General features: G+C 47.5%; 1 protein-coding gene across 3 annotated transcripts in view; it reads left to right on the top strand.

The window, feature by feature from the left end:
- Positions 1–25,447, top strand: part of ERN1 (endoplasmic reticulum to nucleus signaling 1) — a 75,441-nt gene that overhangs the window by 36,825 nt on the left and 13,169 nt on the right. The window contains exons 1-14 of one of the 3 annotated variants that reach the window (XM_016128792.2): positions 301–2,360; positions 3,445–3,478; positions 4,484–4,556; positions 8,003–8,075; positions 10,164–10,286; positions 12,931–13,032; positions 13,899–14,160; positions 15,395–15,473; positions 16,478–16,643; positions 18,857–18,975; positions 21,435–21,626; positions 23,151–23,418; positions 24,191–24,281; positions 24,582–24,771. In XM_016128792.2, coding sequence (XP_015984278.1) covers positions 8,072–8,075; positions 10,164–10,286; positions 12,931–13,032; positions 13,899–14,160; positions 15,395–15,473; positions 16,478–16,643; positions 18,857–18,975; positions 21,435–21,626; positions 23,151–23,418; positions 24,191–24,281; positions 24,582–24,771 — 1,596 coding nt within the window. In that variant the 5' untranslated portion in view covers positions 301–2,360; positions 3,445–3,478; positions 4,484–4,556; positions 8,003–8,071. The other 2 variants (XM_016128783.2, XM_036222405.1) reach the window with 2 other exon arrangements.

The raw sequence follows: 25,447 nt of genomic DNA, 5'->3' as shown, positions 1-25,447 counted from the left end.
GGGAGGGAGGGAGCCGAGAGACAGAGAGAGAGGGAGAGAGAGGCAGAAATCAGGTGGTGCCACAGGAGCCAAGGGGAGAGGGTCGCAGGAAGGGGCGGGAGACGAACCATGGAAGGGGAAGTGGCATGAAGGGGGCCGCCTGCGGCAGGGCAGTTTGGGGCGGCGGGCACATGGCATCGACCCAAGCGGTCATGAAGGAGCAGAAAGGGTAGGGCTTTTGGTGCTGACGGAACGAGACACTAAGGCCTGTCCTGGTCAGGAGGGGAGCCGAGGCAAGCGTCCACTTGGGGCCCAGTAAAGTGTCCAAGAGAATGGGATGGAGAATAAAGGTAAAAAAGGTATTCATGGAAAGATAAAAATTCACTCCTTTTGGAGATAAAAATATTTAAATTTTTACCCTTACGGACCTGGACAAAGGAAAGATGTAAACATCTATTTTGAATCGTTTCTGTCTCGAGTTAAAAAGGAGGGTTAGATGAGCACTGAACAGTAGCAGCGAGCATCACACAGCCTCACCCGGTTTCTCCAGGTGTAACGGTCGTGCTGTTTCGGGCCTGAACTGGACCCAGTGGGGGATGAGTCAAGTCCAGGGGCTGCTCCCCGGGGCACAGTGAGCAGGTTTGTTTCTTCCCATGTTAATCCAGGAAACCAAACACTGGTTTCAGCTATTTTTTTTCTTCTTCTGATATCTTTACCTTTACCTAGAATAACACCCATTTTTACACTCATGAAGTGACTTTTTTTTTTTTCAGTTCTGTAAATAAAACAGCTTCGTGAGATAGCTTTTATCTTTATCAGTCTCCATATAGACAGAATGGCTTGTTTTGTAGCTGTATTTGTTTATATTTTTAATAGTTAGACCAGGTTTCTTTTCTCATGGCTAAATTTTTTTTTTTTTTTTTTTTTTTAAAGCAAGAATCTTGCCTGATACCAGTTCTCATTATGAAATAAAAAACCACCACTTTTTCATGCTGGGCTTCGCTGCACGTTTTCAGATGATGCTTTTTGCTTTTATTTTTCTGGCTTTCCCAATATTTTCACCCCAATATTTCCTTTTATGTTATAGGAAATTTTGAGCATATCTAGGGAGAACAATAGTGACTCGTCATTGTTATCATTTTCATCTTTAAACAGTTATTGACAGGCTGCCATTTTTTTTTGTTTTATCTGTCTCCTCAAACAATTTTTTTCTGTAGTATTAAAATGATTTTTTAAGGGGAAAAAAGAAAAGGGAGCCGTTTGCCCGCCTCTGCCAGGGCTCTCTTAATAGTTGTGCTGTTACATGGCCTACAGCCCTGTGGATATTTATTCCAGGGACCTCATTTTACTGAGTGGATGGGAATGCTGAGATGATCAGGTCTTCCTAATGGAGTTCATTTCCTCCTAAGCCTGGAAAAAGGGCACGATTCTTAAACACTAGTGTAGTTAGGCCTTCACTCCATCCCGGGCACCTGCCGATGGCCTGTGTGTTAATTGGAACCTTTGTGGCGCAGGACATTTTGGGACCTGAGGCCTCAGTGTCAGGTGACCAGTAGATAAGCTCTAGAAAACCAGGCAAATCCGCAGCCTGAGAGGGAGGAGCAAACGCCGTACCACAGCAATAAGCTCAGGAACAGGAATCCAGGTCCTGTTGGTGCCCACGTGTTGTTTCCGGTGAATTGCTAGAATTTGGCAGAATCCTCTTCATCGGTGTTTATCTGTGATGCCTTTAACTGGATGAAATGAAGGAACAAGTTGCCCTCCTGACTGCCTTTTTTGGTTTGTGTGTTTTGGATTGTGGCGTTCTCGCTTTTCCCAGCTTGCACGGCTGGCTGCAGGGCTGCGTTGAAGTAACTGGGTTGTGACTGCATCTCGACTGTTTCAGTAGGGCCGGTGCTGTGTGACCTGATTTCCTGCCTCTTGCATCAGTCTGTTTGTGAACGTGTTCTGAGAGGTGATTAATGGGAACGGCAAACACATGCCTACTGACTGAAAGTTCCTCCTGTTTCCTAAAATGTTTTTGGCTTAATGAATTGTTTGTTCTCTGCCCACAGACCACATGTGGTCTGCGTGCTTGTTGTTGTGAACACCTTATGCCTTCACATAGGAGCCGGGCTTACAAAGCGACGTCAACATATGATAAGGCTGGATTGGAAGAGCTTTCTTTGTCTGAGAATCTCAACTAACTGGGAGAATTAGACAGCTGCCTGTCACCATAAGCAGAGCCCCGGAGCCTGGAATTCTGTATCCAGAATCTGTCACAGTATTTGCCGTCCCTGTCCCCAGCTTTGAAGCGGTGCATGGTGTGGCTGTACAGGCCGTGGGGGTCTGACCGCGGGAAATACGTCACTACTGTGCCATCTCCTGCCTGTGGGTTTTAGGTCTGTTACAGAGCCGTTGAGTCAGCGCCCCCTCGCCCGCCTCCATCCACCCCAGTCAGGGGTTGTCCTCTGGATTTGTGCCCGGGAGAATCTGGGGAAGGAGAAATTCTGCCATCTTGAAAACTGCAGCTGTAATATTGACTTTGAGAAAAATCGTTTCTTAATTTAAAAAGTAATTCCTACTGTTGTAGAAATTTGGGGAAATGATAGAAAAGGTGGGGGAGTCGCTTATAATTCCAATAGAGAAAACTTACAGTTGGCGTTTTTTGCCTCTGCATCTAGGCTTTCTATGTGCATTGAAGATTTTCTCCTGAGCTACATTATGACTCTATGTACAATGTTATCTTTTTTCCTAGAACGTAATAGTATAAAGATTGGAACATGTTATAAAGTTTTATAAGCCCTTTTAGATGCCTTAATTTTCTGCCAAGTGAACGTTCGTAATTTAATTACATTATTGAATAGTTGAATCATTGGTAATAGTACTGCAAATATCTTTGTACAAAAGCGTTTTCTATATTTTGTGTTATTTTTATGTTAGATTTTATAGAAATTGTATCGGTGCATCCATTATAGAAAGAGAATCAGAAGAATGAACACGTGAAGGCCCTGAGATGCCATATTGCTGCCTTGACAGCGTATACCCATCTACCACCTGATCGCATTCTCATCCACAGCAAAATTGATTCTTAAGCCACAGTTTTGCTTTCCTAGTGGGAATATCTAGCTAGTACCACTCCGAGTATTTGGCGAGGTGATGGTTTAGGTTTTACATGTCCTCGATATGTCAGATAGTGACACGGTGACCCACTGTCCACTGTGGGTTGTGACTGGTTCTTCATTCTATGTCCATCCCCAAGTTATCTGCGGTTCCATTCTGCTGCCGGCTCTCTCCAATCTCAGTAGCAATCATGAGAGCTTACATTTGCATCTTTGTGTGTGATTTCTAAAGTGCCTTCACACACAATATCTCATGTAGGTAAATTTAAGTTATTGGTACAACTCGTGACTTGGAACTGTCTAAGAATCTTGATATTTTAGAGTCTGTCTGATGATGCCTTTGTTGTTTTTCTCTTGCAATCAGATCCAGTTCTGCAGGTTCCAACCCACGTTGAAGAGTAAGTTTTCTAATTTGTACTTTCTTTTAATTCATTTTCTAAATTATTCAATATTTATGAAGCTAGTTGCTGGGAGTACAGATATGCATAAATTTAAGATATAACAAGAATGATTGACACATAGGAAGTCTTACAGGTGCTGTGATGGAAATGTGTGTTGGGAAGAGGGCAGTCGCTTCCTTGGGGGAGGGAGGCAGTGGTATTAAAAAAGCTTATTTGGGATGGAACTTAAGTTGAATTTTGAACTTAAGCTCCCAAAGTCCTCAGGAGAACCTATGGGTATAGATCTCTCCTTCTTTACTGTGTTACACCGTGGAGAGAAAACACAGATGTGACCTGCTACTAGACTGCATATGTTAGAATAAATGTTGGATAGCACCTGTCAAAGCCCTATATAATAGTATGTACTAAGTAGAGAAAAGATTCATCAAGGGGTTTCTGAGCAACTAAGCATTGTCTTCAGCAGGTTAACTTGCCCAAAGACCATCTGACATCTGCTTCATGGGGAGTGACCGAGAGACCTTTATCCATCTGCTTGTCAGGTGCTTTCTGATGTCAGGTTTTCAGAGTCTGCTTTTATTGCCTCTGGTTTAAAAATAAATGTTTGTTGAACACTAAAGGTAGATTTGTTCTACCTATTTATGTACCGTGCCATTGCTATTAACTATTAATTGTTGAAGTTTTATACACAATTGAAAAGCAGACTTGCCAGCCCTTTTCACTTATTTTACCTTCATCCAGAGTGCTTTGACCTCACTCTTCTGTGATGTTTTATTATATTTCCTTTGCAAGTTGCTTTTTTCCACTCGAGTATCGTATATATCACCACAGGGATATTTTATTTGTGGGCGAAGTGAAAGAGCAGTTGGTGAGACAGTCTTATACACACACATACATACATCCAACATTCCCCTACTCCCCCGATCATGGCTTTGCGTGGCTTTGATATTTTGTGCCATGCCATGGGCTATAATTTATCACTGATACTTATTGCTTAATTTCTAGACCTGCCTTCCTCCCAGATCCCAATGATGGCAGCCTATACACACTTGGGGGCAAGAATAACGAAGGCCTGACGGTGAGTGTATTTAGCTCTTTGTGTACTCCAGAGGTTCCAGACAGTGATTCTCAACTTCTGTATGCAGAGATCACCTGAGAGCTTAAAACACATTCTTGGGGAGTCTGATTCAGGTGATATGGAGTGGGCCTGGGTATCAATATCTTTTCACAGCTTCCCAGATGAGCTTTTAAATGGCAGCCAGAGTTCAGAAACATTGGTGTGGACCAGCAAGTTCTCATGCCCCAGCCAACACACCAGGAGAGTATGATGCTCCCTTCAGTAATGGGGTGCACTCTAACGAGTGAGTCTCCAATTGGTGGGGTGGGGGCGTGATTTGAAACACCGCCACTTTGCAGTAGGCGCCCCCTTGCTGGGGAGCGTATAGTTTCCAGTTCCATCTCCGTTTGAGAACATAGACTTGTGGTTCTCCACCTTAGGTACTCATTATTATAACCTGGAGAACTCTAAAAAATACTGATTCTAGGTCCCAGTTTCTGAACTCTCCCTTTAATCAATCTAGGTCATCAGGATTTTTAAAAAGCTTCCAAGATAAGAGAATTTAGAAAGAGGCCCACACGTGTGGTCACCTGATTTTTAACAGACGTGATACTGCAGTGCAGAGGGGAAGGTTAGTCTTTTTAATAAATGCTATGAGTCATTTGGGATACCCATATGGAAAAAAAAATCTTGACTCCCACCTCACACCGGACACATGAAACTCAGTTCCAGATAGATTGCATGTGTAAATGTGAAACAAGTTTAAGGAAAACAAGTAGCAGAACATCTTCAAGACCTTAGAGTAGGTAAAGGTTTCTTAAATAGGATATTAAAAACAAAACAAAATACCCCATACTAACCATAAAGGAAAAAGATGATATAATGGATTATATTCAAATGAAGAATTTCAGCGGTAATGTAATGGTTATGTGTAGAGCCAGATGGGCAATAGAGTGATTGGAGAGATCATTTCATAAACTATATAAATGTCTAACCAATGTACTGTATACTTGAAACTATAATAAAATGCTTTTAAAATTTTTCTTTAATTTTCCTGATGGCAAGTGAAAAAAAATTTTTTTCTTCTTTAAGAGAGGCAGAGCACAGTGTATCCACAGTATACATATCCAACAAAGGCTCATATTCGGAATATATAAAGAACTCCTATGAATTATTTTAAAGAGACAGACAACCCAATAGAAAAATCGGAAAACAAGATATCCAAGTGGTCAATAAACATATGAAAAGATACTCTGTTTCATTAGTCATTAGAGAAATACAAATAAAAATCAGAGTGTCATACTCCTACCCATTTGTTCGAATGGCTAAAATGAGAAAAATGGAAAAAAAAGAAGCAGGTATTGGGGTGAGGGGAGCAACCAGAGCTCTCCTATGCTACTGGTGGAAGTACAGATTGGTGCAGCCAGGTTAGAAAACTGTTTGGCACTGTCTGTTACAGCCTTATGACCCAGTAACCCCTTCCTGAGTAATACGCCCAACAGAAATTGATGTGTGCATTCACCAAAAGACACGTACCCAAGTGTACAGCAGCACTGTTTATAATAACCAGTTTATAAGAACTGAAAACTACCCAGATAGCGTCAGTCGTAGAAGGGGTAAATAAATTATGGAATAGTATACAGTTTAGTAGTCTACACCACGAAGACAGCCTGTGACTTGGCTGCATCTCACCAACATAGAGTTGGACAAAAGATGACAAACGAGAAAGTCTACACAGTGAATGATTCATTTCTGTAAAGCTCAAAGATGGGAAAAACTAGTCTATGATGTTTTGAAGTTATAGTAATGATTACCCTGAGGGGTCATGATTGGAAGAGAGGTCAAGAAGGGGCTCTCACCCTAGTGCTGGTTACATGAGTACGTTCACATTGCAAAATCTAACTGAGCTGTACGCTTACGTGAGCTTTATTTCTAAGTTCTGCTTCAGTGGAAAGTTTAAAAAGTCTGCAGGTGATTCTCATGTGCAGCCAGGGTTGAGAACCACTAGTCTAGACGGTAAGTGGCTTATGAGCTCTCATTTGGGTATTTTTAAATTATTTGATGAATACCTGGGAGCAAAACAGATGGGAGGAGAAGGGCGGGCCTTGTGTAGAGGTGTGTGTGTTTCACCTTTAACATTTCTCTCCACATTAGGAGAGCCTCCATTTCTGAAGCACTTTGTTAGCAACTGGGTTGAATGATTTGTATCCATTGTCTCATTTGAACCTCTCAGCAGCCCTTTGGGGTAGAGGTGTTAGAAACTGCTCCTGGAGAGGTTAAGGACCTGCCCAAGGTCAAAGCTTCAAATATCGGACTTGAGACTTGAAGAGCTAGGATGCTCTGACCACCACCCCACGTGCTTTCCTGCAATGTGGTTTAGCAGCTCCAAGGAACGCTGTGTTTCCAGCTTGGGCCCTGAATTGGGAGGCTCAGCAGACACCACAGGACTCCAGGCTGGAAGCCTCGTAATGACTTTCTGATTCTCAGAACCATCTGGCGGAAACCCAATCATGACAGCCTCTCTGTGGCATCTTTCCTTTTCTGAGGCTTTGTTTAAATGTTGGGGTATGAGAAAACCCAAATGATTAATTATTTAAAGTTCTGTTTATTTAAACCAGAGAGAAATTTTATCTTCCTTGGTGAAAAAAAAAAAAAGTGGCAGGGTAGTAGAAGCAGGTATCTACAGAACAGTTTCAGGAACACAGAAGGTTCCAAAAATAAAGTATACTGAAACAAACGGTCACCAGAACATGTCAGATGTCAGCTGTAGACTCAGAAGAATCGGTTTTATGATGAAATGCAGCTGAAATATGTGTATTCTTCGAGTTTCTTTTCCTGGCACCTACCATAACTTCCTTTTAACACCAAAAGGTTTGATTTTCCCCTGTTTTCAGTACAGAATTATTTACTAAAGAAAACATCAACACTTCTTTTCCATCTCAAACTCCTAAGTGGTCTACATAGTGATGACTTCTACTTCTCGAAGCTTTCTTCAGCTGGGCACCGAGTTTGCCTCTCTTCAGAGCTGATCTCATGGCTCGTTCCCACTCTAAAAAGCATTGACACTTTGCTCAGTCTAACTGGCTCTGGGTCAGCTTTCCAAGACAGGAGAATATCTCCTGCTCCCTTTAGATTTTCAAAGACTGTGTTAATGCTACATATTTGTGTCTTTTCAGAAAAGGTTTGTGTCATCCTCAGAGGTACTCTTTGGGAAAAGAGACTGAGGGGAGTCAGTGTTTAAGCACCAGGGACCCGAGAGCCGAGGGCTTGTCCAAAATGGATATGGAGGCCAGGGGCACCCCTTCTCCTCGGTTCCCGGTTAGGAGAACTCCCATTTACCATCAACAGGACTTCTCTCTTTTCAGCAGGATTGGGTAACAGAAACGGACTGTGCCATAAAATTGTAATAATTGCACAAGACTTAGTTAACCTATTTTTTCCTTTGCCTTTTTTTTTTTTTTTTAAAGAAACTTCCCTTTACGATCCCAGAGTTGGTACAGGCGTCTCCGTGCCGAAGTTCAGATGGAATCCTCTACATGGGTAAGAGTTCCTGTTTTCCACACCGAAGCCTCAAGCTCCTTGGAAGTGAGCCCCAGGATCTGGGAAAGCAGCCCCACAAGCCTTCTGGGAAAGGCCGGTCTCACCTCCCTGACACTTGTTCACACCAGGAGCAGCTGAACAATTAAGAAAGGGTTCCCCCCACTTGGGAACAGACTTGACACCATTAACGTGGTTACTCATTTAACAAGCTTTTAGCTGCTGTGTTGACCTACCCCAGCCATTTCAAGATTACAACATACTCAGAAGCAACTGGATGAAATTTAAAGTGACTACAACGGCCTGAGCCAAGAAAAGGGAAGCCAGGCCCTGCCTATTAATTATAGGGCTTTCTTAGTATTTCCTGCTATTGGAATATTGGATAAAAACTGCTCTGAACAGCTCGCCTAGATAAGCTGCCTTCATACCTACAGGGGTCACATCTTTCAAAGCGTCAGATCACCTGCTTTTCTTTTACCCTGGGGCTGCCAAAATGTCAATAAAAATGCATTTGTAACACAAAGGAGAGCTGCATTTATCTCGAAATCGTAGCAGTAACGATAGCCTGTATTTATACAGCAGCTCTCTTTCCGGGGATCTGGAAGTACTCATTGCCTATTCATGTCTCAGGAGCTGTATTCCGAGTATTTCTTGGCCTCCAGTGCAAGGCGAATTTTACGTTTTTGCTAGGGACCCTGGGCTGCTGCTGCTGCTTCCTTCCACACTTTCAGAATGAGGAACCTCCTGGCCTCTGGAACGGGAGGAAGTGGTCAGTTCAGCTTTCTCATTCCGCAGGGCCAGGCCCCAGGCCCGCCTGACCTCCTCGCCCTCTGCACCACCGTTTTCTATTTGGTCTCCCAGCCTTTGCCCACGGTTCATCACTTAGGGTGCATTTCAGGTATTGTTTCCATCATCTCCAAGGGGTGCCCTCCTCGGTGGTTTCATCAAGCGTATTTAAAACCACGGCAGCCGCCCAGTCCATCTGTTGACATGATTAGCTGGGTTATGGAGACTGTAATGGTCCTAGAAGTGACCAGAGGGTGCCATGCCAGGTGGAAAGGGATCATGGTCACAGCTCTTTGGCGATGTTTTCACTCTATCTTCAGATCTTTTTCATAGCAACATTTTGTTGTTAAGGACAGAAATTTAGGATCCACAGACAGGTTTCACACATGTGGACTAGGCATATATACTGCATTTGTTAGAACTGAGTGTAGCGTTAGCAAATTCTAATGCCTTGTGATCTTCCTGGCATCTCAGTGCTGTGCTTCCAATAGTCTCTTGAAATAGGAAACTTGGCCAATAAGTTAGGAAGATACAAGTGACCAGAGGCCATGCCTTACAAAACGGAAATGCGCATGTCATGGTAAATGTGTCGACCTGCATTAAGTGGGAGGTCCACCTACTACCAGGATGCTCTGCTGTATCTGCTGTAGATAGACACACATCTTTGAGTTTTCCTAATAGTGTTACTTGGCTGTGCGGTCCACCTGTTTATACCTTTTAATCGGCTGACCAAGGTGAGAGGTGTAGCCTGTGGCTGGGGACAGGGGCTGAGATAATTTTGGCCTTGTCAGTACCAGGTTGCAACCAGCTCTACTGCCTAGTGACAGGTACCAGCTGATTAGAGTTATGCCCAGTAACTGTAGATCCTCCTTACACAGGAGCTTATTAGTAGGGATGTTGAGATATATGAATGATGGTAACCAACAAGACGAACCCCCAGGGTACATTTCTGTGTTTATATAAATTCTAGTCTCAGGGAAGAGAATTTCCCTTTATAGTCCAGACTTATAATATCAAGGGTCATTAATGAAAGCAGTAGAATCTATGAGTTATTAGGTTTGGAGAAATTTTTATACATGATTAGGTTATTAAATTATTATTAGACCCAGTAGCCCAAGAAGTTTTATTATCTCCACATTACCATTCACGTTGTTACCCTCAGAGCATCCTAGAAATGTCTTTGACATCCTAAGAATTTCAGGCCTGTCTCAGCACAGAGAACATCTTGGCCTGCTAGTTTGGCAGTGATATTTTTTTCCCATAGAAGACAAGTGTAAACCACGGTGTGTTCTTGTGACCTTTCAGGTAAAAAGCAGGACATTTGGTATGTGGTTGACCTTCTGACTGGGGAGAAGCAACAGACTTTGTCATCAGCCTTTGCAGATAGCCTCTGCCCGTCAACCTCTCTTCTGTACCTTGGGCGAACAGGTAAGAGGGAACCTTTTGTTGTGTGCACCCTGCCTGTTTCTAGGAAGGACCTGAAGCAGCCCCTCGTGGGCCTCTGCCTCTGGGCTTCTTTCTCTGGAAGGTAGCTGGGTCTGACTTCTCCAAACACAGATTTTACCACATTGTTCCCTTTTATAAGACCCCCCGCCCCGGGCTCCCCATTGCCCAGGGATTATAGTCCAAAGCATGCACGGCCCACAAGGCTGCAGTGATGCGGCTGCTACCTCTTTAGCCTCCTCCCTCGCTGCCTTTCCCACATGCCAACATTTTCTAGTCAGGATGAACGACCTGCCATTCACAGAATAAGCAGTGCTATTTTAAAAAACTTGGGGTAGTGGGTCCCTCTTTACCAGGTACACACGTTTCTGCCTCTCTGGTCAATTTCCTCACTTCAGAACCCGTGCTGCTCCAAAGTCACCCCCCGTGTGAAGCCTCTTCCCCGCCTCAGCTCCCTGTCCCCTGCCCAGGTACAGCAGCCGTCCTGCTCTTAGGGCTTATTATAACAGTCATCTCATCACCATCATCGGCCCTTTACGAGTCAGCAAAGCCACATTCTAGCTCCTCTCTTCAGCCTCTTCTTAACACTTGTCACTGCATGTTTCTAAATCATATTTACCGGTTTTCTGCCTCCCCTACTAGACATAGGGCAGGGCTGGTTTTTCTCGCCTGCCCTATCTCCACGCGGGGCACCGTGCTGGCCCGCAGCGGGTGCTCAGATGCTGGAGCGAGCGAGCAGGCGGATGGCGAGCCTTCCCCTGCAGGAATCTGCCGTGTTCATCCTGCATGTGCAGCACCTGACACCTAGCAGTGCTCCGCAAAGACTGTGTGCAGAACAGCAGTTAAAGGGGGAAGCAAGAAAACACTTAGAAGGAAAAACTTACACCAAAAAACCTAAAAAAAGAGAGAGAGAGAGAGAGAGAAACTTTCTTCTAGTACCATGGAATACAGTGCTTTTCTGAAAATGAGTGAGACTAATCTTAGACCCCATAGAAGCTGGCTGGGCTTGGGGAAGGTCTAGGTGAAATGTCTACATTGTTCCCGTTAACTGTTGCTGCATGACAAAGCACCCTAACTTAGAGGCTTCAAACACCAACACTTTATTGTTCATGATTCCGTAGGTCAGGAATTCAGGGAAGGCTCAATGCAGGTGGATGGTCTGGACTTATTTACATGGCGGCTCGGTCCTCCTCTTGAGTAAAGGTGGATGTTACAGCGCCTCGAAGACCTGGACTGAGAAGTCCTGGAACCTCACTTCCACTCAGTCTGCTGGTCAAAGCAAGTCATAGGCCAGCCCAGAATCAAGGGCTAGGGAAATACTCAGCCTCTTGACAAGAAGACTGACATGCACATTACAGAAATGGGGGTGTGGCGTTTTCAGACATTCTGCCACAGTCCTCCACCCCGCCCACAGGCAAAGTATACTCATCCCTCCCCCAGATTCCCAAGGTCCAGTCTCAGCATCAGTCTCAAAATCCAGCATCTCGTGCTCACCGTCAGGTCCGCAGGTGGGCGAGGCTCCCCCAAGCACCGCCACCCACTGGGGAGACTAGGACAGCTCAGACACCATCGCCGTCCGGAAAGGGATGGAACGGGAGGCCCACAGCAGTCTCGTGTCTTCAGGGTCCCCTGCTCGGAGGGCAGGCGACATTCCTCGATCAGGGCCCAGCCTCGCCCTCTGGGTTTGGTTCCCTAATCCATGGTTCTCAGCAGCGCTTGGTCCTGCCCTCTGAGGAGCCCTTTTCTTTTCTGTAAGAAATGGTTAGTGTTCTGTAGCTTTCTCAATCTGTTTCTTGTGCATTGAGAGTTGGGGGTCTAGAGGCCTTTGTTTTGTTTTGTTTTGTTTTTATTCATTTTGACCATCTCTGGTCTCTTTAGTCCATGCCGATATTACTCCTTTAAAAACTTCGTGGACTTTACATGTCTCAAATTGTACTTCATTAGGTTAAACTTGCACCCACAAGTCTCTCTTTTTTGTGCTATGGGCAACCCTCTTACAGTTCTTAGAACCCTCTTACCTAGCAGAGAGTCTGTGAAGTACCACCCTAAATCTTCTGAGGTCTCAAAAAAGAGTCTTACTGCCTCCTCTTGATTTGATCTTAACCCTGAGGCCATTTTTTTTACTGGTAGCACCGTGAACTTGATCTTTGCCCTGAGGCCAATTTTTATATTGAGAATCTTTTCCATCTGGAGTATCAGTCTCCACATCAACCTTCTAGCCTCCATCTGCCACCTGGTCCCAGCCAATCACACAAGCTTTAGGTTTTTGTTATGGCACCTTCTTATTTCCAGGTACCATTTTCTAATATGAGCTACCCATTGCTGTATAACAAACCACCCCAAAACTTAAGTGGCTTAAAACAACACCGTGATACTGCTCGCGATGCTGTGAGTCATGAGTTCAGGGGCACAGTAGGTGGCTTGTCTCCACTGCACGTGCTGTCAGCCGTGTTCACGCATGTGTCGCGGACTTTGGCTCTCCACGTGGCCTTTCTCTTTCCACGTGGACGGCCTAGACTTTTTCTTACAAGCAATTTCGGGAGGATTTGTCCGTTGTAAGTTAGACGAGGTCAGCACCTCGGCAGGTGCCGCGGCCCCTCGCGGTAACGGGCTGGTGTGTGTTTTCCAGAGTACACCATCACCATGTACGACACCAAAACCCGAGAGCTCCGGTGGAACGCCACCTACTTCGACTACGCAGCCTCGCTGCCCGAGGACGACGTGGACTACAGTATGTGCTCCCGGGTAGCTTTGCAAGGGCGGGGCCGGGGGTGGTATTTGTGACCTGCGAGGAAACATTCACTCCAGAAAGCTGGATTTTCCTTAAGACACTCTTAGTCAGCAGGTTCTGGACTTTCCATGGACTTAGAGTAAATAATACTTCATCGGTCTTGGAGGCAGGGGCCTGGGGGAGAAGTGTGGAAGGAAACTCAAGTAAAATGGAGGTGAGTGTAGCCTGAGAAGAGAGAGGGCATACTCTGTTGAGTCTCTCTGTGTCGCAGAAGGAATTTACAAGAAGCCCATGGGAGGCAGAATTAAACATCAACTTGTGACATTAACAACACACTCCCTAAATGTGGCTCATCCACTAATTATTTCTCTAGTAAGCATTCCCCCAACTCAAATGAAAACTGAAAACCAACTTTGCCATTCTAGCGAAGGTATCTGGAAGTGCGAAAGAAATCCCCTCGGTGGTCAGATGCGGGCAGTGTCGATGGTCAGCTCTGACTTGCGGCTTGATCAATAGGTTTGAAATGCTTACTATAAAACACCAGATTCGTAGACATTTTCATTAGCTCTTTCTCCTCAGTATCTACTCTCACTAATTGAACGGAATGCTGAGAAACATCACCAAGTAGATTGCCTTCGAGAGAGCGATCCTGTCTTACGTTTATAAACCAGGCAGCGATCAGTGTCTTATATTGTAGAGCCTGAGCAAGTTCATTGGAAACTAGTGAAACTATTCAGAGGAGATCTGAGAATACTCCAGAAGTCTTGTTTCCTCTAGCTGAGTGACTGCAGCTTGCCAGGAGAGGAGAGGATGTGGTTGCAAGATGGGGTGAGATTTGACATGCCTTGTTTATCTGATCTGTACAGAGATGTCCCATTTTGTGTCCAATGGCGATGGGCTGGTGGTGACTGTGGACAGTGAATCTGGCGACGTCCTGTGGATCCAAAACTACGCTTCCCCTGTGGTGGCCTTCTATGTCTGGCAGCGGGAGGGTCTGAGGAAGGTGATGCACATCAACGTCGCTGTGGAGACCCTGCGCTACCTGACCTTCATGTCTGGGGAGGTGGGGCGCATCACCAAGTGGAAGTACCCCTTCCCCAAGGAGACGGAGGCCAAGAGCAAGCTGACGTGAGTCGGGGAACTAGGGGCAGGAGAGGGCAACTGTGACCCTGACGTTTGGTCCTGCTGCAGCGTAGCACACCGTACGCTGGAGGCCAGGGCTCAGGCAGGCAACTCGGAAGCTGTGAGGACTATAAAGAGCCAACCCTGGCTCATTCCGAAACCTTAGACTAGAAGAACGGGGGCGGGGTACCCCTTGACGTCTCAGAATTCTTGAATATTAAATGAATTAAATAATGGGTGGGGATAGGAAAGAGATGGCCAGTATTCACAGAACAATGTGGATATATCTCAGGTGGTAGGAATACAAGAGAAGTATTTATTTTTAAATTTTCTGTATTTTCTCAATTTTTATTATAAGTTATATTCATATTAAAAATCAGGAAAACTGTTACGATGTGTGTGTACAAGATTCAGCGGGCCTGTGCTTTCCATCCCTGCCTGTTAAAGGTCTTCCCGAGCCTCAGTTTCCCACTTTACAGAGCTGTTGGAGAAGATCAAATAAGATCATGTGCATGAAAATGTCCTCTAAATTGGACACCACCATTCAAGTGTAGGGTATTTGTTGAAAGAGATTTTGAGAAATTAGTAGATGACCAGCTCCACACTGGCTATTGACAGTAACCAGGAGAGTCTGGAGGTGTCGCCCCCACATTTTCACACTGACATCACGGATGTCAAACCCCACCCTCTCTATGATGCCCTGGATGGGCCCACACCACCCGGCTGAGGGACTGGAAGTCTCACCTAGTTTGGAACTTTTTGTGCATCCATTTGCTTCTGGCAACCAGACTAGAGCAGCTAGCCATTTCTCGGGGCTTCTGTAGACCCTCTAGACTCTTTAAGAATCATGAGGCAGAATGGTGATGATTCTGCTGTCAGCGCGGTTGTCAGAGCGTGCTGGTCAGGCCATTTCAGAGGCTTTGCGGTAGTTACAGGCATTCATTCTCTCCCAGATGATCGTTGCACATAGTCCTTTCTATAGGCCGTCGTGAGGATGGTCTAGTGCAGCCCTGCATTTGTAGATGAAGAAACCAAAGCTTGCCATTAGGTGACTCGTGCATACGTTTGTAGGCAGTGAGCGACCGCTGGGTCCCATAGTCCAGCTTTCCTGGTGCTCAGGAGTTAACCTGTGTATTCTTCTGGGTGGTATTAGGCTGGGATTCTTCTCTGCCCAAAGCCCCCCTTTGTGAGATCCAGAACTTAAGTGACTGTGGAATGCATGTGTCTGTTTTTCTCCTAGGCCCACCCTGTATGTGGGGAAATACTCTACCAGCCTCTACGCCTCCCCCTCAATGGTCCACGAGGGGGTCGCTGTTGTGGTAAGTCCACTCATGGGCAGCTCGCAGATGCAGCTCCTGTTCCATTTTCACAAAGAATGACTTTAGATCTCATACAAATATCCCTTTGGTTAAGAATGCAAGACACAGATCTTAAATCTTCAAAAACAGTTTCTACACATGCCGCCTTCTGCTGGTGAGGAGAGCCGCATGACAAAAGCAGCTCCGAAAGCCTAGGAAGGAGCCCTGCACGTTCCCCTTTGCTTCTGTGCTCAAGTCTAAACTTCCCCGGGCTGGTGTTCACGGCCCTCCTCAGTCCAGACCCACGGTGCCCTCTGCCGCAACGCGGGTGTCCAACCAAGCGCGTCTTCTCCCTGATTTCCCAAAGCTCTTAGCCTTTGTTCAGGTTGCGCCTCACACTTCAAATGCTTTCCCTTCTTCCTTGTCCCTACTCAGATCCTTTTCAATCTTTCGTGACCTACCAAAGCCTCCCCGGCTCTTGCCAGCCTGCCTCCAGCGCTCCGTCTCTGAGTGTCTGAGGCCTCATCATCCTGGCTGTGCGTTTGGGTCCTTAGCAGTGTTGGAGCTGTTTGGCTGCCGTCTCTTTGTCTTTCTAGTGAATTGGTCGGCTGCCCCTGTGAGCAGGGCTGTGCCTGCTCCGGTGGCAGCTCCCGCAACGCCCGAGCCGGTCCCAGGCTCGTGGCTGGAGCTTACTCCGCCCTGGCCAGGCCCATCCATTGTGGACCGGTAGATCCCCACGCATTCTCCTTCACGTGTGCCGCTCCTCACAGTAGCCCCTTGGAGTTCCACACATACCCTTTCTGTTATCCAGTGCCCAGACGTAGGAATTTTAAAACGTGTCCACGTTAAAGATATTAGCACAGCATCGTCACCTCCTGAGGGAGGAGCCTCTCTTGCCCGGTCTCATGTGCTTTGTGTGTAGACCTAGACAAGCCCCACCTGGAGGTATGGCAGTCCCGTGAAGGGTGCCTACTGCTCTCAGGCAGTGGCTTGCCCCAGGCCTCACCCCAGTTCTGTCTTCACAGCCCCGAGGCAGCACTCTTCCTTTGCTGGAAGGCCCCCAGACCGACGGCGTCACCATTGGGGACAAAGGGGAGTGTGTGATCACACCCAGCACAGACCTAAAGTTTGACCCTGGGCTCAAAGGGAAGAACAAGCTCAACTATTTGAGGAACTACTGGCTTCTGATAGGTGAGAACGGGGGTTTCTCTTCGCCTCAGGTCAAGTGCTGCCCCCTGGTGGGAACAGTTGGCCTTGCTCGTTACTGTCAACCGCATTGTGCTTGGTTCACGTCCTAATTGGCCTTTCAGACCTTGACATTTTTATTTGCGAGGGTAATAAACAGGATAGCTCTGTTGCCGAGTCAGTTCTCAAAAATTGTTTGATTCCATTGTTTAACTCAAACTCGAGTGCTCAGTACAGTCTTGTGTCACTTAACAACAGGGATTCGAGAAATGCATTGTTAGGCCATCTGCTGCTGGCTGTGAACGTCATAGCGCACACGTGTGGCCTAGCCTCCTCCACACTGGGCTCGCTGGCCTAGCCTACTGCTCCTGGGCTGCAGACGTGTAGAGCACGTTACTGCACAAAACAACACGAGACTAAATCAAAGCGCAAGAGAAAATGCGATCGAGAGGAGCGGTAAATGAGATGTACAAGGCCGCTGGTGTGACGCAGATACTGCTTCGCAGCAAACTTTTTTTAATAAGTAGAAAGAATATACTCTAAAATAACGACATAACGATAAAAACTATAGTGTGCTAAACATATAAATCCGTAACAGTCCTTTATTGTCAGGTATCATAGACTGTATGTAAGCGCATGCGCCGTGCTTTTACGTGCCTGGCAGTGCAGTAGGTTCGTTTACAACACAGACACCACCACAGACACATCAGTAACACGTCGCACTGTGAGGTCACAGTGGCGACAACACTGGGCGATAAGTTTTTCAGCTCCGTTATGATCTTATGGGACCTTGGTCGTACATGTGGGCTGTCATCGACTAAAATGTCATCGTGCGGTGCACGCCTGCAATGTAAACTTTGTGCCCTTCCGACGGGCATGGGCACTAAGCACCGTAAAGCACGTTTCCTGACTTCTCACGACAACCCTGTGTGAGGGAGGCACCGTCTTTATTTCCACTTATAGTTAAGGAATCTGAGGGAATTGCCGTGGAAGAATTCGCTGGGAGTTGGCATGGGCGTGGAGTGGGGAGGGCAGAGGCTGGGCGCCCTGGGGAAGGGATGCGGACTGGCTTGGGAGAGTGCGGGGCCCAGGAGGCCGCAGGATCTCTGAGCCGTGGGATCTGGATGGGCGTGTACCTGGGCGCTGCGGGGAGGAAGCTGTGTGCGCTTGAGCCCTGAGCGTTCCCTTTGTACTGTCCAGGTCTCCTTCTTCTGTGTTCGTCCTGACTCCTTGTAGCCATTGTCTTTTAGTTATTATTTTTACCAAATAATGGTCACAGGAGATGACAAAATAATTCTGCCTCCTTTTTTGAACAGAAGTTGTTTGGAAAGCAGGTGTGAATGGGTCTATGATAAGGGAAAAAGTAGCTCATGAGCAGAGGCCAAAAAAAGGACAAGATTACTTAGTTTATGTGCCATTTAAGCGGGACACAGACAGCCTACCAGTGGTTAAGAAGTGAAAAAAATTATTGGAAACTAAAGAAAGCTGTATATAAGATTACAAAAAAATATGAAGGGAAATCTAATGGCTCAATCGTAAAATGATGTCCTTTTAAAATGGAAAGATTGCCCAAGTGAGAAAACTGGAAAACCCCACAAAGTTTAAAGAAGTAGTTAGGGAAGCACCCCACAGTTCTGAAGGCCCTTTTGAGGAATTCCAAATCCTAGCCATTTTTAAATATGGCAGTTGGACTACTTGACAATCTTCGTGTAGACTGGAGACTGCAGGTAAAGAGATGTGCTCTTTTATGTAGAATTATGTCCTTTAGTTTGGTTTTTGTGGAAGAAATTAAGGATATACCTGTATCACAAGACGGGAAGCTGCTACCCATAGTGGAGTGATGTTACAAGGGTAAACGTTGTCGGGAGAACTCTCTGAACTTTACATGAAGCTTCACGATGCTTCCACAGCAGACAGCCTAAATTAGGAATTACCCGCATGGGTCTTGCTCTGAATGAATCCCCAACATCCTAATCCCTCTCATGACAAGGATACTTTTTGCTCCACGTTATGAGATTTGGAATACTATTATATGCCATTAAGTAGCAACATTTCTGTCTCGATGAGATTTTTTGGTGACTGCTTCTCATTTTCTCTCCCTTTACAGACGGGAGTGTTTGCATCGTGGCCCCCTCAGTGGGTAGCAGCTCTTGCTAGGCATCTGGTGTGGCCACCGCCTGGGAGGCTGTTCTCATGAAAGGTTTTGTTTCCTCTCCTAGGACACCATGAAACGCCTCTCTCCGCGTCTACTAAGATGCTGGAGAGATTCCCCAACAACCTGCCCAAACACCGGGAAAACGTGATTCCTGCTGACTCAGAGAAGAAGAGCTTTGAGGAAGTGAGTGGGGAAGTGAACCCTTAGCTGCTGGCTCTCCCTGTCAGCTGTTGGGGGGGGATAAGACATTGGCCTTCACCTTTAGAGCTTGCCGTCCACTCAGGAGGGAAGAGGGATGCGTGAGAATCCGTGGCAAACCACAGACTGTTAAGGACTGATGGCGAGGAAGGGGACGCGATTAGCAAAGGCTGTGGGAAAGGCAGTGGGACCAAATGGTGGGGTCTGGCCTGGTGGGAGAGGCAGAGGGCACGGGAGGGAATCGAGCAGCAGAGGTAAAGGCTCGGAGGTGGGACTGACCCTGGCATGTCCAGCTCTGGGGCTGAGGGGACAGCCCTGACCAGATCCGAGGCTACCACGTAGGGAGCAGTGGGAAAAGGGATCACATGGCTGCAGAGGAGCCACGTTCCCAAGCCTTGAGCAGGCCCGGCAGCAGAGCAAAGTTGGCAAAGAGGGGAAGTGGGAGAGCGGAGGTTCCTATGAAGCCAGGAGTGGCCTGCTTTGGCTGCTTGCCCCGGCGGAGGTTTGGTCCGGCAGGGACCCAGGGCACCCGCAGAACGGAGCATTAGGCAGCAAGGAGGCCTCCCGGGTGGTAGCTGCCATGGGGTTCTGACTGGGGCTGCAGCCCCAGGGAGATAGTGCGCTAGTCAAGGTCAGCTGGAGACAGATGGCCACCCAAGTTAGGATGGTTCGAGAAGAGTTTAATGGAGGGACTGTTCACACAGTGGACAGTTCCGGGCATTCTCTTAGCATGCTACTTTGGCCTAACAGGTTTGGGAGGGAGTGGAAAGGGCCCAGACCAGGAGCCCAGAGTGCCAGTTGAGTGTATTCAGCAGCTCCACACAACCTGACTTCATTCATTTTTGTCTCATCTGCCCAGTGTCTTAATCAAAAACCAGAGGGCGGGGGAGACCATTGCCCTCTGGGGCACAGCAGGTGGAGAGAGCTGCAGAGGGTCGGAGCAGGCCAGGGGATGGGTGGGGTTCCCAAGGTCATTCAGGCTTGGCAGTTTCTGCAGCCCTGGCTTGGGGGCCCAGTGACTGAGAAGGGCCCTGGGCTGTGGGCAGGGTCAGAGGAAGACCAGAGTGGCTGGCCGATGTGGAGGCCACGATCATAGTAAATCCACTTAGAGATTTAGATTTTTATCTGGAGAGAAAGGAAAAGAAATTCATGTGGATTCTTGAGTTCCAGGGCAAAGTGTCTGTGTTGTCCCTCGTCTGGAGGTAGCCAGGTTGGGGACAGACACTGAGCTTAGAACAGTGGTCTTTCCTAGCACCGGTGCCATAAAAGCTTGGTCTGGTTTCGATCTTATTAAAGCCAAATATATCCATCATTGGCCACTTAAAACATAAAGAAGAAAATAAGACAGCACCCTTAATCGAACTCCTAGAAAAGGCCGCAGTTTAGATTTTCATATTTAATCGTTCAATCTCGAACAAAGTGTCTTTTAGAAGTGCATTAAAATATCTGCGGTGCATTTATATGGTAATAAGACATTTTTTAATGAACACACTTGAGTAAATATAACCAAATGAATGTTGTCCCTGGTCGCATGCTCAGCAAACATTCCTCAGCTGCCTTGCACACTGGCCATGCCACGCACCCCCGTACGTGGTGGTGGGGGGAGGGGCAGCTGGAGGGGCAGAGAATAGAGCTGGAAGCAGAAGTCTCGGGGGCATGAAAGGTGTGAGCGTGCGGGGGGTGTGGAGCCTGCTCCCTCAGAGGAGGCTGTGTGTTCATTTCACTGGGCAAAAAGTCTGGAACGCTAGACGTGCGAGAACAAATCAGTGTGTTTTTATAAACTGTCCTTGAACTGTGCAAGGAGCTTGGACGGAAGGTCCACTTTACCCAATTTAATTTTGGGCTTCTAAATAACATTTTCTTTAACAAAGGATTCTGATCCTCACCAAAGACAAACTTTGAAAAATAATAGGATATTTAAATAAATGATTTTGGTTTTGGAGTAACGGTGAGAGTTTACAAGCAGCATAAGAAAGCTGCTTTATTATTACTTTATAGCCATGTGTACATGTGTTTGTGAACATGCACGCACGTGTATGTGTGCATTTTTCCTTTTTAATGTGAAACAGTATTACCAAATTGACCACCAATCTTTTTACCAGACTTTATACAGACGATTTCACAGTTTTCTCCAATATTAAATCTACCATCCAAGGAGGAAGTTTTTGTCTTCGGTGAGGATTTTTGAAGGAATATAGACTAGGAAGGCGCTTTCAAAAGTATTGCTCTAAAACCTGTTTGTGAGCAATGATAACATCTCAGCAATAATTCACATCAACGCAGTCGCCTTAAAAAAGGCATCTGTTATCTAGCTTTGTGATCTTGGGAGGGCTTAAAAAAATCCGGCACATTTTACAGGAGGGTCAGCGTTTCTCTTGATCGTTCGGCTCATTTATGTCTTGTTAGGCATTGTGCAGTGATGTAGCCGCTCTCTCCCATACCAGGTTATCCACCTGGTGGACCAGACCTCAGAGACTGCGCCCACCACCGTTTCTCAGGACGTGGAGGAGAAGTTCGCTAACGCCCCCGCCAAGCCTGAGGCCCCCGTGGACTCCATGCTCAAGGACATAGCCACCATCATCCTGAGCACCTTCCTGCTCATCGGCTGGGTGGCCTTCATCATCACCTACCCCTTGGTAAAGCTCGGCCCCTGCTTCTAACACTTCCACGTGTGTCTGAGCTGCTGTGCCCGTCACCTGATGTCAGTGAGGCTCAGACAAAACCACAAACAAGCAAATATGTTCCTTTTCACATTTAAAAGTCAATATTTATTAATCTTCAAAAGCATTGGAATTAAAGGAACAGTAGCTTCTCAGGAAAGGATAACCTTATACCTACATCTTAAAGTTTAACTGATTGTACAAACTGATTCGTAAACCTTGCCCACAGATCCTTTTGAATAGCTAACTATATATTAAGATGAAGTATAAGAGATGAAAATCTATTTAACTTTCCTCCCTTAAAAAGTATCTGTTAAAGTCAGCTAGAGTAAAAAGGGAAGCATGATAATTCCTCCTATTTTCTAGTTGTAAATAAGTGAGCTAAAATTACGTGGTCGAATAGGTTGTGAGTTGGGTAAAATATTCTAGAGGAACAGTCCTTCGTCAGGTTGCTCAGAGCACCGAAGTGTATCACCATAGATCACAAGCGCTCAGGAAGGTCATGTCCATATAGGAATGGGACTGATAAACCCTCGATGGCATTTTTCATTTGTTTAAATGGGTTCATCTGCGTTTTTCTATTTTTTACCTCACACAGTCCTATGAGGTCATTATTGCCTATCCCCTACCCATAAACGATAAACTAGGCTCTGGGAAGTTAAAGAACTTTCCCAAGGTTACTCAGGAGTAGGTCGCATTTCCAGGCTTTCAACCCAAGGTTAGGAGGGGGAGGGAATGCTGGAAAACTCTCAGTGGGTCGTTGGGCACTTTTTGTCCCTTCAGTCGCCTGCCCAGGCTTGGGCAGTAATAATCACAGATCGCTGTGCTTCAGATTATGACGGAATGAGCTTTCAGAATGAATGAGAGAGGCGGGGGGCTGTGGGGAAGGCAGCGTGGTGACGTGGGGGGGGGGACCGCGGCCGGGCTCCCCGTGTCGCATCGCCGCACGCCGGCTGCGCGGCTGTGGGCCGATGGCTGCCGGGTTCTGAGCCCGGCTCTCTCCTCCGCCTCTGGAGTGCTGACGGTCTCTGCACTGCCCTCAGTCACGTGCGCGGCCACCGTGGACAGCAAGCCGCTCTTCCCCACACCCGCCACGCGCCCAGCCACCTGGTAACCATTGTCTCTGTCTCGTTCCGCTTGTACAACTCTCAGACTTTCATAAAAGTCCCAGGATTTTAGAATCAAGTGTAACCCCCTCCATCTGGCCCCCTCCTCCACCTAGGACGGTCCCTCCTTCGCTGCCCCTACCTGGCGGTCATGCAGCCCCTTCGGGCCCTTCTAGTGCGGGGAGTGGGCTGTACTGGCAAGTCTTAACTGGCATGAAGACCTCCAGTCATTGAATACATTCCGCCTCCTGCGCCTTCTCACTGGTCCTGTCCCATCGCGTGGGGTCGTATAAGGTGCACCTGCTTTCTCTGCCACAGGGAGCCTCTCCTCCTGCCTGCTTGTTTCCCTGGGAGGCCCGGCTGCACTGGTCTGGATGTGTGTTTCTCTCCCCAGAGCATGCATCAGCAGCAGCAGCTCCAGCACCAGCAGTTCCAGAAGGAACTGGAGAAAATCCAGCTCCTGCAACAGCAGCAGCTGCCCTTCCACGCCCCTGGAGACGTGGCTCCGGACGCCGAGCTCCTGGACTCCTCCGGCTTGTATTCGGAGAGCTCAGGCACCAGCAGCCCCAGCACGTCCCCCAGGGCCTCCAACCACTCGCTGCACTCCAGCGGCTCTGCCTCCAGGACTGGCGCCAGCCCCTTCCTGGAGCAGGATGACGAGGGTAAAGCGAGCTGCCGTTTGGTGCTGTTTTCTCTTTCATTTGATCACCACCCGAGAACCACAAGGCACCGCGGCCTTCCTGGGAGCTGCATGGGGTTACGAAGTGCCGTTCCCCAGGGTTCACTCTGTTCTCACCTCACTGCCTCCCACTCTGGGGGCCAGACTTCTGCTCCGTCCCATGGCTTCTCCCCTAGGAGGGCCTACTGGGGGCCCCTTGGCCCTTTCTCCATCTTGCCTCGCAAGGGCCAGAAAGCACTGCTGTGACTAGAGGTGCACTGTCTTGAGAGCGTTCCCAAGACAGCCAGGGGCCAAGGATAAAATCGCAACTGTTGGCTCAGGCCAGTTGTCAGGGCCAGTGTTTTGAGGTGACTGACACAAGCTAGTGCAATAGACCTCAGAGTCCTAAGTCTCAACTGGAGACGCTGCTACTGGTCGCTTCATTTCACATGTCCACTGTCGCTACTGGAGTATTTTAGGTGCAAATCTTTGAGGTGGATCTCTAGAGGACACGTGTCTTCGGGAAGGTGTTAAGACATTCATTCTCACAGTAATAATATAAAGCAGGACCCAAGGGCGGAGGACAGGGGGAGGAGGCAGCCCTGGACACAAACGAGGAACGGACCCAGCAGCTCTTGCCCACTGGGACTGGGACGTAGAGCCCCTGAGATCCCATGTCTTAATCTGAGCTCAGAAAGCTAGTAGCCATTCTAACCTCAAGGTTGCTTAGTTTATGTCTGCTTTAAACAATCTCTTCATTTTCCTCTTTATCCCAGATGAGGAAACCAGCATGGTGATGGTTGGGAAAATTTCGTTCTGTCCCAAGGACGTCCTGGGCCACGGAGCAGAGGGCACAATTGTGTACCGGTGAGTGGGTCGGGGAGCCCCATGCCTTCACACCTCAGCCGGGAGAGCCGGTCCGCTTGCGGGCAGAATGCAGGGCCCCAGGGGCGCAGCAGGGTCATAGCCGTGACTCAGACGGAAGAGTTCCGCCTCCAGGGAGGGAAGCGAGGGCTGCCTGGTGGTTGGTCAGGGCCCCCTGGGCTGTGAGACTGATGAGGTGGCCACTGCGTCACCGGGGAAGGAGCACTGCGGGTCGGCGGGTCTCCTCCCGTGCCCACAACCCGACTAGGCCCTCCGAACCCAAGCCCGCTCCTCGTCCTGCAGCGGCATGTTCGACAACCGGGACGTGGCGGTCAAGCGCATCCTCCCCGAGTGCTTCAGCTTCGCAGACCGCGAGGTCCAGCTGCTGCGAGAATCAGACGAGCACCCGAACGTGATCCGTTACTTCTGCACGGAGAGGGACCGGCAGTTCCAGTACATCGCCATTGAGCTGTGCGCGGCCACTCTGCAGGAGGTGGGCCCCCCCCACCCCCCGCCTTTCCCTCCTCCCCCCAAGCTTTGCCGTCACCCCTGCAGCCTCCCTTCTCCCAGCCGCTGCGCGTGGTCATAGGGACGGCCGCTGTATGTTTTTGTTTGTTTTTATTAGCTTTATCGAAGCTAGAATAGACTCATTTTAAATGGATAGTTTGACGTATTTTAACAAAGTTATCTACCCATTTAACCTCAGTCAAAATGTAGAGCATTTTTATCACCCCAACTTTTACTACGTGGTCCCCTCAGCCCTCTTGGGGCCGTCTTTGGTTGTGGTTAGTCCTTCACTCACTTTTGACCTCTGGAAACCTGGCCACTTCCTCCTCCCACGGCTGGTCAGGTCGGTGTGGGTTTGGAGGATGCTTCTTGATGACGCAAGTCATTCAGGTCATCAGTGAACTCCTTTGGCTCCGTTTCCAGCTCACCGTGAAACTATTTCAGTATCATTTGGTTTCACTTGTAAGTTTACCTGTATAAGGCAATGCACTTGAATTTCTTGCCCTCTCTCCTTGGAAGTCAGAGCTTTGTTTGTTGAAGTTAGCCTATGATGTCAGGAGAAAATGCTGGGAAATAAGGATTTGGACAGAGAACATTGTCAGTAAAACTTCCCATTTCTTTCTTAAAATATGATCAAAATAAATGAGCCAATCCAATACCAA

This window comes from Rousettus aegyptiacus, unplaced genomic scaffold (genome assembly GCF_014176215.1).
Source record: "Rousettus aegyptiacus isolate mRouAeg1 unplaced genomic scaffold, mRouAeg1.p scaffold_m13_p_6, whole genome shotgun sequence".
Classification (NCBI taxonomy): Eukaryota; Metazoa; Chordata; class Mammalia; order Chiroptera; family Pteropodidae; genus Rousettus; species Rousettus aegyptiacus.
Note: the sequence above shows the minus strand (reverse complement) of the source record. Positions and strands in the feature narration are given on the sequence as shown.